The sequence below is a fragment of the Parambassis ranga genome, chromosome 17, assembly GCF_900634625.1.
Source record: "Parambassis ranga chromosome 17, fParRan2.1, whole genome shotgun sequence".
In the NCBI taxonomy this organism is placed as follows: Eukaryota; Metazoa; Chordata; class Actinopteri; family Ambassidae; genus Parambassis; species Parambassis ranga.
In genome coordinates, this window is record NC_041037.1 from 6,295,127 (window position 1) to 6,311,028 (window position 15,902).

Genomic DNA, 15,902 nt, shown 5'->3' on the forward strand with positions numbered 1-15,902 from the left:
ACTGTAAATAAAGATCACACTATAAAGACTTTCTTGATTGAATTTCAAGATTTTTGCTTTAGTATTAAGAAGTACTTTACTCATTCCAAATTTTACAAGTTCACAAGGACTCCACAGTTATATCATTGTAGCCTCGAATGCTGGTGCTAAAAGGTGATGTGGTAATTGGTGCAGGAAGCATAATTTGGACTCTTTACACTCTGTTATCTCAACAGGTATCGAACTGGTTTGGCAACAAGAGAATTCGATACAAGAAAAACATCAGCAAGTTCCAAGAAGAAGCCAACATGTACGCAGCCAGAACCGCAGTCAATGCAACCAGTGTGTCTGCTCATGGCAGCCAGGCCAACTCCCCATCGACTCCCAATTCAGCAGGTGAGCTTCCGACTTAGGTTACAGCCCACTGGCTTATATTATAGAGAGCAGATAGAGGCACCACTGTAATGTTTTCATACTCCAGCCCCAACTCAGGAATTCAGTCTCTGGTTACTGTTTCATTTAGTCTAACCAAATGCTCCCCTCCTCCTTAAGTAAGACAATAATACACTTAAGCTTTCTCTTTTTTCTCTTTCTCCTCTGCCTTTGCCTCTTTCACTTATCCTCTCTGTCTGTCTCTCGCTCTCTCCCTGTTATTGACCTCTTGGTCTTGTGGACGTTAATTTTTCCTGCCTCTTGTCCGGTTGACCTCGTGTATGCCATTAAGCTGCTCCGAGGGCAAGCGGAGTCTTTTGTCATATAGAGACTTTGCAACTGTATTGGATTATGACCGGGTGTTGAAATCAAGTTACGCCATGGTTTCTTTACATCTGGGGAGCTGGGGTCCATTAAAGGACGAAGACGATTCTTTGGGTCTTCCTGCAGATCAATTATTACTTCCTTAATGAAACACTAGCAGCACGGACATTTAACAGTAATATAATCCATGAGCAGTTTTACGATGAGAATCTGTCTCATTGTTCTTGCTGGTTGACTTCTCCTTTTAAATTATGGATGCTTTAATGCGCCTTTCATGTGCATGTTTGTAGAAAAAAAAAGTCTTTTTCCCAATGCCTGCAACCCTCTACAGACTAACCCTCCTAATGCACTTTTGCTTATGCATGATCATTCTAACTCCTTTTTTCTGTCTTCTCTCTTTTCTGGTCTTTGTCCTGCTCTCGCTCTTTTTCTCTGCCTCTGTGTATTCTCAGGTTCTGCTGGTTCTTTTAACATGTCAAACTCCGGAGACTTGTTCATGAGTGTGCAGTCCCTCAATGGGGACTCGTACCAAGGGGGGCAGGTTGGGGCCAACATACAATCCCAGGTAGGCAGCTCTCCAAGCTTAGCGTCCCATAGTACACAACCCCAAGCTCATGAGCTAATGATTGAGATCCAGTATTTTTAGTAAATAGACATCATCACTCCCAGACTGTTGTTATGAGCATGGTTCTGATCACCGTGTCACTGCAGGAGTCCGGTAAATTTCCAGAGAAGGTTGACAGATTTTACATGAACTGTATTCACAGCCCCACACAAGCACGCTAGCTATGTAAACACTTTCACAGTTTTGTCAAATTGTCGTCCATTTTCTGGGTTACCAGGTGACACAGAAAGTTACTCAGACCACCCATATAATCTGTACTTTATGCTTATCATAATACACCTGCTGGCCTGCTAGCAGGTAAGGGGTCTCTTGCAAAAAGAGGTGTGCTATTTAGACTCCCAAGTCTGATAGTAATACTGATACCTAGGCTCCTTTTACTCCATGTTGTTGCTATCTTAATAATAAGATCTATCTTAATAATTAATGAGTCTCAAGCTGCCGACACACAATGTAGCATGTAGTGCAAATATAGAATTTAAGTGAATAGATCAGCCCCAATTTCCAACACCCACTTTAGCTATTGTACTAACAGCTCAGGTGTATGGAAATGATGTACTGTGATGGGAGCTATTGAATGATATGATAACAACCAAACCATGTGTATTGTTCAACCACTGACCAGTCTGAGAGTTCAGATGCCAACAATAAGTTGACCTCCACAGTGAACCAAAGGTTACACTGAGCCCGAAGCTTTACATTAATGTGGAGACTATTGTCAAGCCACAGTTGAGTAGACGACTGCAGACAGTTTTGGAAACGGTGCAACACTCATCAGCACTCCTGACAAGAGTTCACATAGCCACTGGTGCACTGCAGCTCCCTGACCTTGCCCCAGTGGACAGTTATGACCAACGCAGTGTTACAAACTCTCACCACAGATTAAGGAATTACCACCCACGGAGATATCCTTGTTTGGTTTTAGTGCTTTTGGCTTCATTTCCTCGTGCCTTCTTTTCTATTCAGATCAGCTCTCCAAATGCTTTAGGTCGTTCATGAATATGCAAAAGCGACGACCCTTACAGTAGGTAAAGAGGTCTTCAGGGTTTGCCCTTAATTATTTAAACTCACACTTCTTTAGAAGGGTTGTTTTTCTCATCATGTCATTTGCAGCCATGTTAGATGTTGAAAAAACATACAAAACAATATTTTTAGGTCCATTCTAATGTCGGGGTACAAACACAACTACAAGTGCATTCATAATTAGTTGTTTCCTATCATTTTTCCCTGTTTCTGTCCTTTTATAGCGTCTGTTATCGTGCTTGTAGTAGCATCCAAATCATTCAGATTCGCTGTTTGTAACCTTTTCCTGTTTATGCTACCCTTTTACTATCAGACTGACCTTTCCTTGTGTATTGCTGTCTTTGTTATCCTGAGCTTTTGTCTGACCAGGCCTTTTGTCTGTGTCCCCGCTGTTCCAGGTGGATACCCTTCGCCATGTTATCAGCCAGACCGGAGGATACAGTGACAGCCTCGCAGCCAGCCAGATGTACAGTCCACAGGGCATCAACGTAAGACCTGTAAACAATCTCCTTCTGTCTTTCTTGACATTTCTTTGTCTGTTTTACTTTGCAGTTGTGTATTGTATATTGTGTAAATCTGGGACTCCACTTAGCAGACTTTGCCAGGGTTGGGCTGTTGTCCAGCTAGTTGCCTCCCAATCACCTGCAGTCGTGCCCTAGGTGGCAGGCAATGAGGCAGCTACCAGGCTGAGTAGCTGGACATGCTCCTAGCCTGTCGGAGGATATTACTGTTAGTGAGGCACCTGCAGTCGACAGGAACAAGGACACAGGTGTCATCCCTTGTTCCAATGCTGCTCTCTCATTGGCACCAAGTCATACTCTCTAATACTGCCCTCACAAAAAAAAAGTTAGCAGTTGCTAATTCTTAAAATAACTCCTTAAGCAGCCTGTCAAAGCCTGGGCCAGTTTTCTGGCTCTCCTTGCTGGGGCTGGGGATTGTGGGACAGGCGATACTGGAGGCAGTGTGTTAGCATGTAGATCCATAGCGACAAGCTGCGCAGGGCTGAAAAGAATCAATACGACAGTCACAGGGACAGAAAGAGCGGGGCTTTGGGCTAACAGTCCAAGCACATTGGTCAGATCATTCATCCACAGGAACAGCAGCACTGACAGCCAGGCCTGCAACACCCCCTGTGCTAAAATAAGAACGCACTGTGCCAGCTGCAACATGCAACAGGCTTTGTTCCTAAACAGCATATTATGGACTAATGAAAGCATTCAAACTTTTTCAACTTCCCAAAAAATTTCCTAAATTACATCAGGGCATCTTAGTAAAAAATAAAACCTAAAAACAACGCTGTAGATATCAGCATGGTGATAATATAGACCTCTAATAGTGCTTTAAAAAGTGTTTTATATAGACATAACAGTATGTTTCAGCTCGTGAATCAAGTCTTTTATTTATTTAGCCCAGATGATATTTTTTCCTACTCTCAAAGATTTACTGACTGAACTCTGGTGGTTCACCTCTTCTTCTTTATCCTTGAACAGCAATTACACCCCTCAAATTGCTGGTGGGTGTCGCCTCTCTCAGAGACTGGAAATGTGTTTTTTTTCTCTCTCTCGCTCGCATTCTTTCTTTTTCCCCCTCTTGCTTCTGAATAAGATGACAGATGGTCTTTACGCAAAATAACAGGGTTTGGAAATAAGAGGCTGCCAAAGCACATTCCCAGCACTCACTAATGGCATGGAAATTGCAATTAATGCCCTTAATGGTCTTTAGTCAACCTTTTATCATGATTTGAGATGGCCTTCCTTTTTAAAAAGCTATTTTTTTATTGTGATAATTTATTCTTTTATCAACCATCTCAAGGGTACATTCTGAGATATATCAAAGGTCTGTGTACTCAGTGTTTCATCTCTCCTGTTCATCTCACGTTATGTCAGCCATTAAAGGGGAAATGAAGAAAATGCCAGCAGAACATGTTTTTAATGAAGTTTTGACTTCATTCAGCTCAAACTTCTAAATGTGAAAGTTCATTTCTTCGTGTATATTATTGTTGAAAGCAAAGAAATAAAACTAGATAGAATGAAATAAATAACAATATATAAAAATTGAGCACAAAAATATGTATTCCATGTTTTCCATATATTAATTTTAATTGAAGGATTAGAATATTTAGGGTCAGGTCAACAAATACACAGAAAATGTGAATTTTATAGTACAATAAGCATTTTCTGCTCCAGATTAATACTCACAAGTATTAGTAAAGTATTTACAACAGCAGACACTGTACTGTATACATGACTGACTCCAAAATAAAGTGAAATTATTGTTATGATTTCCATTTAAAATGATTAAACCATTAGATGAGCGAGTTCATGCCACTCTCTCCACATAAAGACTGCACACAGCCACACTAGCTGTTAGGCTTTCACCAACTTACACATAAAATCTTATTCATTTGATTCAAACTCTGTGTAACATTTCTGTTTTAAAAAAGTCTGACAGGATGAAGTAGAGTTTTCATTAATATAAAATAAATGTGTCTTTGTCTTCACAGACAAACGGTGGCTGGCAAGATGCTCCGACTCCTTCGTCAGTGACATCGCCCACAGAAGGACCTGGGAGCGTTCATTCAGATACTTCCAACTGAATATATCCATCTCTGCACCTCATCTACAAAAAGAAACAAAAAACAATGAAAAAAAAAACAATATGGACTGACGTTGCTATCACAGTATTAAACAAAGGAATTCACCGTCCCACATTTTGGCAAGGGTGCTGTGAAATCCTAACCACCAAAACGAAAGAATATTTCCTCTGCTTACTGTACAACAATGGACTTTTGAGATACAAACAAAAAGTTTCACATTAAACAAATAAAAAAAACAATTCAGTGGAGAACCTTTGTAGAGATTTCACATTATAATCAGAGGGCTGGGGTTACTTATTCACTCGTAATGTTTATGATGAAAGTAAAATCAAGTAAATAAATCATTGGTTTTAACGGAAAATGCTTCATTCTACCTCTCAGCCACTAAAAAAAAATACAAAAAAGTAGAAAAAATGTCAGTGACCATTATTTGTTTTGTAAAAAATGAAACTTTTGTCTTTGCAAGCAGGAGGCACATCTTCTTACTTAACATTTTGTTGTCTCTCACCTATTCTATGGTACGCCATTTAGACTTAAATATTGCTCAGTTGTTTACAATGTGTGCTTGATTAAAGTATGTTCATGTCCCCCTTCTGTCTCCGACGAGTCCAAACCGAGTTCTGTCCGGAGATTTTTACCTCTAAGGTATCCCTGTGAAGTATGTTATCTGTAAAACAATAAATAAATACTTGTCATCAAATCAGACAAGCCTGACATCATTCATTATGATGCAGTCGTCATACTCAACATTTGGTTCTGCAGCTTATCAGGAAAACTTTCAAAGTTTTCTTTCGATCTTTGCTGGATGAGAAGACAACATCTGTTTAACAATATATTTTTTATTGTGTACCAACTTTACTACAGATAAAGAATATGACAAAATGCTGACGTAACCAAAACAGAACCAGAAAAAGATCGGTCTTAAAGCTACAGCGCAGAACATTTGTCTCCCTCTTCTGGATCTGAGAGGAACTACACACACACGCATTTATACAAATACAGATGTTATGTTTACTCTGTCTAAGCATTTCATGGTCACCTTGCAATGGTGGAAATTTCTCTGTTTGTGTGGGACTTTTCAGAGCTCTTATTGTGAAATCAGTTTCTTTTTTAGACTGTGATTCTTCCTCCAAACACAAGGATTCTTCTTTCTGGAGCACCAATTTTTCCACTTTTTTTCCACCATCATACACCTAGTTGCTGTGGTCTACTTCGTCTCCATGGTTACCTTCACTCTTCAACTTGACAAGGCGGGAATGACACCAGAGACCAGATTTTAAAACTATGAGTTAATCAGCACCATGTGAACATATCAACACATTAATGCACTTTTTCTTTTTTTTTCTTTTTTTAAGTTCTGCTCTGTAGCTTTAACATTGCTCCACTCTAAATCTCCTTTACTCAGCTCTGGTGCTACGATCAAGTGAAAGAAAACATATACCACTTCGTCAAAGATGTCTGTAACCAAGTCTGTTTTTCAATAACATGAAGCCACAATCCACTTAACCGTGGAAGTCATTATGTTAATAGAGTTTGGACCTGTGTTCCTGAATCTTACAGTGCAGGTTCAGAGATGCTTATAGCAAAGAGCCACTGATCAATAACATGAAAGATGCATCTGTACGTACCTGAACTGCTGCTCAGCTGAGGACAATTTCATGTGAATTTATTAATTTACGTTGAAATCAAATATATTATTCTGCTGGTGCTAGAATTGAGGCCAAAACAAACATTTGAATTCATGCTTGTCTCAGTACAATCAGGCTTTATCTTGTCAAATGCTGTGTTTTCTGAATCTAACTTTGTTTACTTTGTTGTTTTTGTATTTTTTTTAATGGTATGCTTAATGTAGGCTGTTACTTTTTTTTGTTTTACTGTTCTCGTGACTTAGCCCATGGACTTGTGTTTATGTGCGCCATTGTGCTTGACTGGCTTTGTTGGAAAAAAAGTTTTTTTGTTTTTTGGGACACATTAAAATGATATGTAATGCAGTGCAATCATACATCAGCATTTTTTATTGTGGAGTTTACGAGAGAGAAAGAGAGAGAGAGAGGACACTGCTGTGATAACATGAAAGTCAACCAAGGTTAGTGAGCCAACAGACATGCCACTTTAATGGGCTCCAAAATGGCTCATATCCAACATATGAGTGTACATGCACTTAGACACAAACACACTTTACCAAAAGAGACTACAGAATACATGTCCTTAGATGTAATTTCACTATATATATTACACATATTTTACATACTAAAAAGAGCTACACACCAGATGCACAAACGTATGTGGACACCAAGCCTCCATTTTTCAGTTTTTTCCTTTGAAGCCCATTAAGCAGTTGTAAAGTCTGATGAAGGGTGATGAGGTCAAGTGTCATGTGGTTCTTCCACAGTAAACTGGAACAATTCTCTGATCTTTTTTGGCACAGCTATGAAACAGGAAGGCTGACAAACATATTCTGAACTCTGTTTTTTATGCTCTAAAGCTGCAACAATTGGTCAAGGTTTTGAGGTTTTTGAACTGTTCAGGAACATTTTCAGATTGATCTGTCCATAAAAATGTCAGATTGATCGTGGAAAATCAATCAAACCATCCATGCAAACTGAATCAAACCTTTATTGTCATTGTACAGGCAAAGATTAAGAATGCTGCATCCATCAGATGCAGATCTTGTAGGTGGCAGCATAACATATAAAAACAGACCAGCAGTACACCATGGTGTCCATTTACTTTTGGTCACATTTAGATGAGACTCTCATTAAAATAAATAACATACCAAAATACACCAACAGAAAACATGAATCTGATGCTTTTAAACATTTAAATTTGATAGACAATGTTAAGATCCTTTCTGCCAACAACACTGCTGATAATATCTGGCCGGACAGTTGCGTGTCTGACTGAATTACTTTCATAGCAACTGAATATTCATAATTGGACAAACACAGGGGCGAGCAGTTGGCGGTAAAGTCTGCGGACGGTCACAGGCCATGACTGCTGAGCGAGTGTGAAATGCCAAAGCCAGACTGCTCTCCTGCACCCTGAGGGCAGCCGAGGAGCCGGGCCTGCTGCTCTCACCAACAGAGAGGCACATCAAAAGCAATCTGACAGGACTTCATCCAGAAACGTCCCCTGACTGGAGCAGCATCCTGAGCTCCTGAGCTCCAAACAAACAAAAAAAAAAAGCATCCGGTGGAGTCACTCGTGCAGACAATAGGTGTTTTGTCTAATTTTTTTTCATGCAGCGTGGTTTTATCACCTCCTGGTTCCTCTGAGGTGGTGACACTGCGCAGGCTGATTGAAATCTAATGTTGCTGTTGACATCTGGTTCCCCAGCTGTCACTGCAGCGCTGTTTAAATTACAGCTACCATGGAGGAGCATGTGGGGGCGACCCAGACACCTTGTCTCCCCTTCTCAACGGAGCCCAGCTGATCGGCCTAATGTGCAGTGACACGGCGGCCTGGACCCTGGAAGAACTGACCACATGAGTCCCTGGGTGGTTCCTTCAAAATTCACTCATTCACACTCTGTCACACAGACGCTGATGTGCACTGAGACTGGCTGTGACACCTAAAGCTCATATTGAGAGTCTTTCTGTTGTTTTGCATGATAATAACGTGTTTTCATAAATGTTCACGAGGGCATATAAATATGTGAACAATTAATTAGATTAGAGACACGTGATTAGATCAAAAGCCAGAGACAGAAGTGTATATCGTCCAGTAGATGGCGACGTTGACATGTCTTAAAAAACATTGTGAATGAGGAAGTGTGATTTTTACATTTTATGTTCCCTCCTGTGAGCTTCCTTTAAATTCCTCTATGATGACAGTCTCCTGTCCGTCCTGCTCATCGTGCTCTCCTTCTGTTTTTCTTACATGTTGGTGTATGTTAGTGATTTTTAAGAAGAATCTGGTGATTCTGTGCTGTAGTTTGTTGAGTATTTTGCTGCAGCTCTACATTTTTCAGAGTAAATCTGTACTATTTACTAGATTTATTTATTTTTTTTTACCTCTGAATTGTCCATTCTGCATTCACAACTTGCCCATTTAGAGATCAGATACCTTTTTTGTATTTTTAAAGTTTAATTTGGTTCCATTTACATGTGATAAATTAATTATAAATAACATCCTTCCAGGGGTGCAGACATTTTCATGGAGGTCTGAAACGGCCACAGTCAATAAACAAATAAATACATACATAAATCAATGTAAACCACTTACATGGTTTGTCAATTGAAATATAAATAACTACAGGAGCCTTTGTAACTGTGGTGTTAGGGCGCCCCTAGCGGTCGGACGTCTGTTTTACACAGGTGCAAACTGGTGGTGGTACATTCCTCGACCCCGATGCTCCTCCTCCTCCTCCCTCCCTCCTCTTCCTCCCTCCTCCTCCTCCTCCTCACCGTGCCGGATCCCTGTGAAGGCACCGCTTTGCTGGGACAACAGCCTCTTTTGTGTGTGCAGAAAAACAACATGGCAGAAGTTGCCGTCCAGTCCGAAAGAAGAAGCGAGGGCATTGTGGTAATTAAATTACAGCAGCTGACAGCGGAGGGAGCGGTGTTAAACAGGCTGGGGGGGGGGGGGGAAGTTTGCACAGTCGTGGATGCACACTGTGCGCATACTGCGGACAAACTTTGCGCATGTAGTTCAGTTTTCGTAAAGCTTCGTGTGTGTTGCTGCTGGCCGCTGGTCGTCACGTGGCTGCAGCGCGCTGTAATGTTTGTGTGTGTGTGTGTCTCCTCTCAGATTAACGATGACTGGCCAGGCTACTGTTTAGACCTCTTCAGCTACCCAGCTCACTACTCCGGAGATTTAGACTGTGTCATTGTTCCGCATGGAGTGATTATGGACAGGTACACATGACAGTGCTTCTGTGAAGGCGAACAACATCCTGCTGATCTAACAAATAGTGTTTCAGATGCTTTTACTCAGAGGGGACATGAAAGCCCCGGTACGTGGCTGTCTGCAGACCTGAAGGATCCTGGGACGATTTAGGGGATTTCATGTACTGCACATCTGAACCTGAGGGCAGATGTTTAATGTAAAGAAGAAGAAAAAACTTTAATGCTCTTAAGAAACCCCTCATACACACACACACACTAATCCTGTAACTAGCCTCATATTATTATCTTTCACACCTTACCTTCTCCATCAAATTGCAAATTCTTGTAGTTATGGACACATATTTCAGATTAATTGAAAGATGTTCATTGCTTTTTTCTAATGGGGGCAATTCAGACAACCAAACATGAGCAACGAATGTAATGATGCTCCGATAATGGTTGTAACAGCGATGTGATAATCTGCTTAGTATCAGGTTTGGATCAATTGTTTTGTCAGACGATGGTGACATAAAACTGTTCAGACATCTTTAAACGTCATATTCATGCAGCCAGCTGTTCAAAGATGTATTTCATTCACATGCAACATTAACATGACTGAAGTAATTATTTATTGATCTAATATCATTCAGATAACGAATCCTTGTAGGTCTACGTTAGAATCATTCATTGGGTCTATTTGATTATTTAAAATGAAATTTTCCTCGTTGTGTACAGGACGGAGCGCCTGGCTCGAAACATCATGGATGATCTTGGGGATCATGACATTGTAGTGCTCTGCGTGCTGAAAGGAGGCTACCAGTTCTGTGCCGACCTGGTGGACCGGATCAAGGCTCTGAGCCGCAACTCCAACCGCACCATCCCCATGAGGGTCCACTTCATCCGTCTCAAGAGCTACCTGGTGAGCCTCTTCAGTAGAGCACTCTGTGTGTGTGTGTGAGAGAGCAGAGAGGCACACGTCATGCTTAAGATCAGTCCTATGACTCAGTCAGAAGATGTGTGTGTTGTATTTTAATGTTGTGACAGTGTGTGTCTTTGTGTGTCTGTGCATTGGATGCGTGCTAAATGAAGCCCTATGAAAAAGAAGACTCACAAGCTATATATGTGTTGGTCCAGTCATCCATGTCACATGGAATTATTCCTATCTATAAAAACAAAGCTGTATATTTATATTGACTACTTATATTGATATATTGAGCAGAAATAGTGAAATTAATTTTATTCCTACAGAACGACCAGTCCACAGAGGACCTTCACATAGTCGGGGCTGAGGATTTGTCCTTTTTAGCTGGAAAGGTATTAATTCTATCGCCTTCTTTACTGAAAACCTTCTCATCATCTCCATTACAGAAACACTGGAGAGGGAGCGTGTAGCCTGTAGGTGGCAGCCTCAAGAGGGCAGCGCCCCCTCTCCTTCCTGCAGGAAGACTTTGTCATGGTTTCTGTAAAGGAGAACAAACATTACACTTTCTGACAAACCCACCAGCTGCTGTAATGGAACTGTTTAAAGGCCTTTACTGCACTTTGTCACAGCAGTAGTAAAATCTGCAGTCTATAAATGGGAGGCTGACAGTTCTGTTTCATCTGCTTCACTTGTTATCATGTAATCAGAGTTGAGTGAACTGGTGTGTGTACCAAACTCTGATGGTGAGGGTGTGATGTCCTTAGTTTCACATGTGACCTCCCTTTTTCTCTCATTCTAAACGTGTGTGTGTACAGAGAGGCCAGTCTCCTCATTGTTACAGCAGCACTCATAAGTCAGCAAAGGTATTTTCAGCTAATATAAATCAGCTGATCTGAACAGTCACACACATCCCTTAGCTGAACACACACTCTGTAGTCAGGCGTGGCTTAGTTCCCTGAAACATGAATAGGATGTGAGGTAGAATGTTGGAGTCATGGCCAGCTGCTTTCCTCACAGTTTTTCAAGTGTGCTTGTGAAATCCCAGAAGTCCTTGTGATGCACAACTAAATTTAGTCTCCTGAATGAGTTGATGGAAAAAGTGAACTGTGTGACTGTAACTTGGCTTCACTTACAGTAGGTCACAGACCTCTTCCCCCAGTTTATAAACAGTCATAGTTCATTGTTCACCATAAATAAATCCGTATGAATAATGAGGCCTGAGCGCAGCATGGTTGCATGCTCGGATGAGTCTTTTGTCTGACTGCCAGTTAAGAGAGTTTCCGTTTTTATCTTGACTTGAGTTAAAGTGAAACGGCCATTTGTGGAGGACTTTCCTATCATTCCAATGCTTCTATTATGAGGAAATGTGGCAGGGTGTGGCTCAGCACGTTTGGATACTTCTGCTTTCACTAATTTCTAAAGTAACTTAAATAACTTTTCATTTGGCTCTTTGTTAAATTATACAAAGCGTTCTCACTCAACTGTTATCTTGGAGTGTGTGTGTGTGTGTGGTTGATGAGAGGATAAAGCAGTTTATCTGTTTCTAATCACCCCTCTCCTCTCTCCCCATCATGCTCTCATCAGAACGTCCTGATTGTGGAGGTGAGTCAGCCATCGTGTTTTTCCTCTCCACCAAATGGGCCTGTTGTATCTGTTGTTGTGGTTTGCTATCCAGGTCAAGAGGAGCCATTTAAAGTTTTTCCCCCTCTCTCTTCTTCAGGACCTGACTTCAACTTGAGGAAACTTTTTTAATTGTCTGACCTATATTTAGTAAACCAGGAAATGTTTTCCAGACTTGTCCTTGTTAGCTCAGAGTCCTGTATAGGTGCACTGGGGAAAAAATGACTTGCACAGTAAAGAAATCAATGTGGTCACTGAGTGGTGATTACTTCCTGTAAACAGACTGCATGATTAAACATTTTGAAGCAGCAGTTATTAGTCAGTGCCCAAGTATCTGTGAAGATCCCCTCCCAGTTACTTACCGGTATTTGAATTAGGTATCAGGAGAAAGTAGCTGTAGCTAAATGCTAACTGCACAGCTAAAGATGGACTAGTCAGAACATGAGCAGTGTGAGAGCCAGATATCTCAGAACAGGCTGCAGCTTTCTTTTATTTGAAGTGCACGATGGTAACTTTTAGTGTTTGGCTGTGATTGTCCAGTCACGCTCTCACAGTCTCGGCTTACGTGTGTGTACAGAATAACTCCATTTTGCTCATAACTGGTTTGTCAGAAATGAAAATCAAAATAGTTGTAGCTTTAGATACAGAGTAGACCACAGCTGCTTGGAGTGTGGCAGAGCTTCTTGTGCTAAAATATAAATGATGTGCAGGAAAAGTTTCTTATACTCCACAACAGCATTTGGCTGCAAGGACACACAGCTCTGGAAAGTCCCAGGCTCATGTTCAGAAAGAGTTATAAAAGTAAGCTGAAATTTCTGTAAGTTAGGACAATATTCCTTTATTTTTTAAAGCAATGTAAGGCTGCATATGTGCTGTCTTTCTTGGTATCATTGTTCATCATATGAACTCTCAGATTATTGCTGATCCTGGATGAGAACTGGCTTATAAAGTGGACCATCGGTGTGTTTCTTTCATGTTGAGATCATGTGTATTAGCTTTTATTCCACAGGCTGAGCCACAGTCTGTTGTAGGTGAGTTCACATGTAGGTATATGTTGACAGTATAGTACTGAGAGACATCCGCTCATGTTCTGCTGTGACCTTAGAGTGTAAGGACAGTTTCTTGTCTTTGTTGTGCATGATTCATCATGTGTCCTCCATCCTTACACAAGAGGTCAGAAGCAAAATATCACGTTTCTTTTTAAATTTCCCTTTTCTGTGAAAATCAAGTCGTTTCCAGAGATCGCTTGTAAACACTTACATAACACAAGTACAGTCTGTGAGTTAACTTCTTCCTTTTCACTTGTACTGGTGAGATGAATCTGGTTTTTGTCTGCATTTCCGGATTCTCCTGCTCTCTCAGTCCAGCTTTTATATCATTTTTTTTCTCTCCACAGGCAATTGTAGGCACCGGAAAAACAATGAAGACTCTCCTGAAGCATGTTGAAGCCTTCAGGCCCAAAATGATCAAAGTAGCAGGGTAAAGGCCCCGTTGACCTGCTTTGTGAATCACTTCACTTCCAGTCTAGACACACAGGGATAAACAGTGTCTAAATTTATGACGTAAATTTCCAGTCAAACTGTTTTTAAACCTTTTTTTTTTCCTGGGTCTGTATGGATGATGTGACAGGATATCTGCTTTTGTTTTCTCCAGGCTGCTGGTAAAGAGAGTGCCACACAGCTCGGCGTGTGTTCCTGACTGTATGTATCTTTCATGCAACTATAAATCACCTTGAAAAAGGTCGCTGCAGTTTGTCAGTGAGTCGGTGGACCACGGATACCCTTGTAAATAATGTTCCTCTTTGTTGTTTCATCCTTTTCAGACGTCGGCTTTGAGATACCCAATCGTTTTGTGGTGGGATACGCCTTAGACTACAATGAGTATTTTAGAGATCTCAATGTAAGTCGATGCCTTTTTTTTTTACTTTAGACAACAGTGGCTCTGTTTATTGCTTGTAATGAGAGAAGTGACACTGACTGTCTGTGGCATCAAATAAAGCCTCTTTCAGGCGTGCGCTGACTTTCATTCATACGGATGGTGTCTGGATGTGCCTGCTTCATATCCGCTCACTAAACCTTTAAATTCAGGCATCAGGAGCAGTGTGTTTGCAGAAAGGCCGGAAATGTGGAAGGAGAAGTAGGAGGCTCTGAACATGTTCCAGTTTTTTTTTTTTACCTCAGTGCGTCCCATGGCGCTTTCCACCATCACTGTAAACGTTACATCTGAATGAAGCTGTGAGGATCATTCACAACAGAATCTTATGTATCACATGTGTGAGAGAGGCGATGCAACACAACATTACATAACACAATTACACACACAGGAAAGAAAAAAAGCCTGGATAAAGGGCCAATAAAAATAGAACCACTTTCATGACTGAGGATTAACAATTGTTTCATTAATCTCACAGTGACGTCTGTGATGCGGTGGTTACTTCGGTTTGACTTGTCAGACGGCAGCAGAGTGAACAAGCTGTGGAGTAGGTGGTGCCTATTAGTGTCCTTTATTCACAACACAGGCTGATGTACTGATAATATAGGATTATTTTTATATAGAGAGTCTTCTAGAAATGTTAAAAAAAATGGAAACTGGATGATGCGTCTGTTCGTCACCATCTATCACAGGCTAACTTCAACCCATTCCACTGTTGTACTGTGTAGCTTGAAGCCTGGCAAGATGTATTGACTCCACAACTCTTGTGAGAATCAGCCTTATACCTGCTGGGCTGATGCTGATAGAAGGGTTTGTCGTTCCCCCTGTTTTTTAAGCCCAGCAGTCTTCTGCTTGATCCTGTTGATGTTCTCTGATTTCTACAACCCAGGACAGTTGATTTTCTCCCAGCATTAATTCTTATCATTGTACATGATGGTGGTGTTGTGTGCAAACTTCACAACAGAGTTGTTTTCATGTCTGGGAATGCAGTCATGGGTGTACAGCATGAACAGGAGATGGGGGCTCAACACACACACACACACACACCAGAGGGGCCCTGGGATGTTCAGGAATAAAGTGGAGAAGTACTGAGAACGGTCTGGGGCCTGTGTGTCTGAGCAGGTTTACTTCAGTTTAATGAAGAAATCCATGTATTGATTGTTTTTTTTTTGTTCTTAGCACATCTGTGTGATCAGTGAGAGTGGGAAGATGAAGTATAAGATTTAAGGAGAGGACAGCAGAAGACGCAGATGTCATCGACCAACATACCCAGACATTTCCAACAAGATGCCCCCTGCTCACAGCTGCTATCTTGACATCTGATTTCATGCATACCTGTTTTGTTTTGACATTCTCTCCTTTCAAACATGACCAGTTTTAACAATACACAGACATTTATGTCAGAATAGAGTATAGATTTGATAAAGTTTTAACTGTGTTCTGTGTTTAGACATTTACATAGAAGAGTAATGAATCGCTGCTGTGTGTTTCTGCTGTTTTTATAAAGAGCCTGGTGTTCATAGATTTTGTTGTGTGCTCAACAAACAGCAGGAACTTTAAAAGGGAGTCGTTTTAATCTTATATTGACTTCAGCTGTATGTTAATTTTTTTTATAGTCACATGTAA

The 15,902-nt window shown here is 40.9% G+C and overlaps 2 protein-coding genes across 6 annotated transcripts in view; both read left to right on the forward strand.

The window, feature by feature from the left end:
• pbx1a (pre-B-cell leukemia homeobox 1a) overlaps positions 1-5,681 on the forward strand; it is a 44,897-nt gene extending 39,216 nt beyond the window's left edge. For 2 of the 5 annotated variants that reach the window (XM_028427266.1, XM_028427265.1), the window contains exons 7-10: positions 216-375; positions 1,188-1,300; positions 2,779-2,877; positions 4,884-5,681. In XM_028427266.1, coding sequence (XP_028283067.1) covers positions 216-375; positions 1,188-1,300; positions 2,779-2,877; positions 4,884-4,976 — 465 coding nt within the window. In that variant the 3' untranslated portion in view covers positions 4,977-5,681. The remainder of the gene's footprint in view (positions 1-215; positions 376-1,187; positions 1,301-2,778; positions 2,878-4,883) is intronic. The other 3 variants (XM_028427267.1, XR_003671996.1, XM_028427268.1) reach the window with 3 other exon arrangements.
• A 3,686-nt stretch (positions 5,682-9,367) lies between these two features.
• Positions 9,368-15,603, forward strand: prtfdc1b (phosphoribosyl transferase domain containing 1b). Its single transcript, XM_028427269.1, has 9 exons — positions 9,368-9,500; positions 9,726-9,832; positions 10,538-10,721; positions 11,051-11,116; positions 12,309-12,326; positions 13,741-13,823; positions 13,998-14,044; positions 14,167-14,243; positions 15,456-15,603. The coding sequence occupies exons 1-9, from the start codon at positions 9,453-9,455 to the stop codon at positions 15,501-15,503; spliced, it is 678 nt and encodes a 225-aa protein (XP_028283070.1). The 5' UTR covers positions 9,368-9,452; the 3' UTR covers positions 15,504-15,603.
• The last annotated feature ends 299 nt before the right edge of the window (positions 15,604-15,902 follow it).

What these genes read in the sequence shown, in the direction of transcription:
- prtfdc1b (XM_028427269.1), top strand. Translation starts at nt 9,453, where the DNA reads ATGGCAGAAGTTGCCGTCCAGTCCGAAAGAAGAAGCGAGGGCATTGTG. An exon ending in GAAGAAGCGAGGGCATTGTG is followed by an intron (nt 9,501 to 9,725) that starts GTAATTAAATTA and finishes GTCTCCTCTCAG; the next exon opens with ATTAACGATGACTGGCCAGG. An exon ending in AGTATTTTAGAGATCTCAAT is followed by an intron (nt 14,244 to 15,455) that starts GTAAGTCGATGC and finishes TTTTGTTCTTAG; the next exon opens with CACATCTGTGTGATCAGTGA.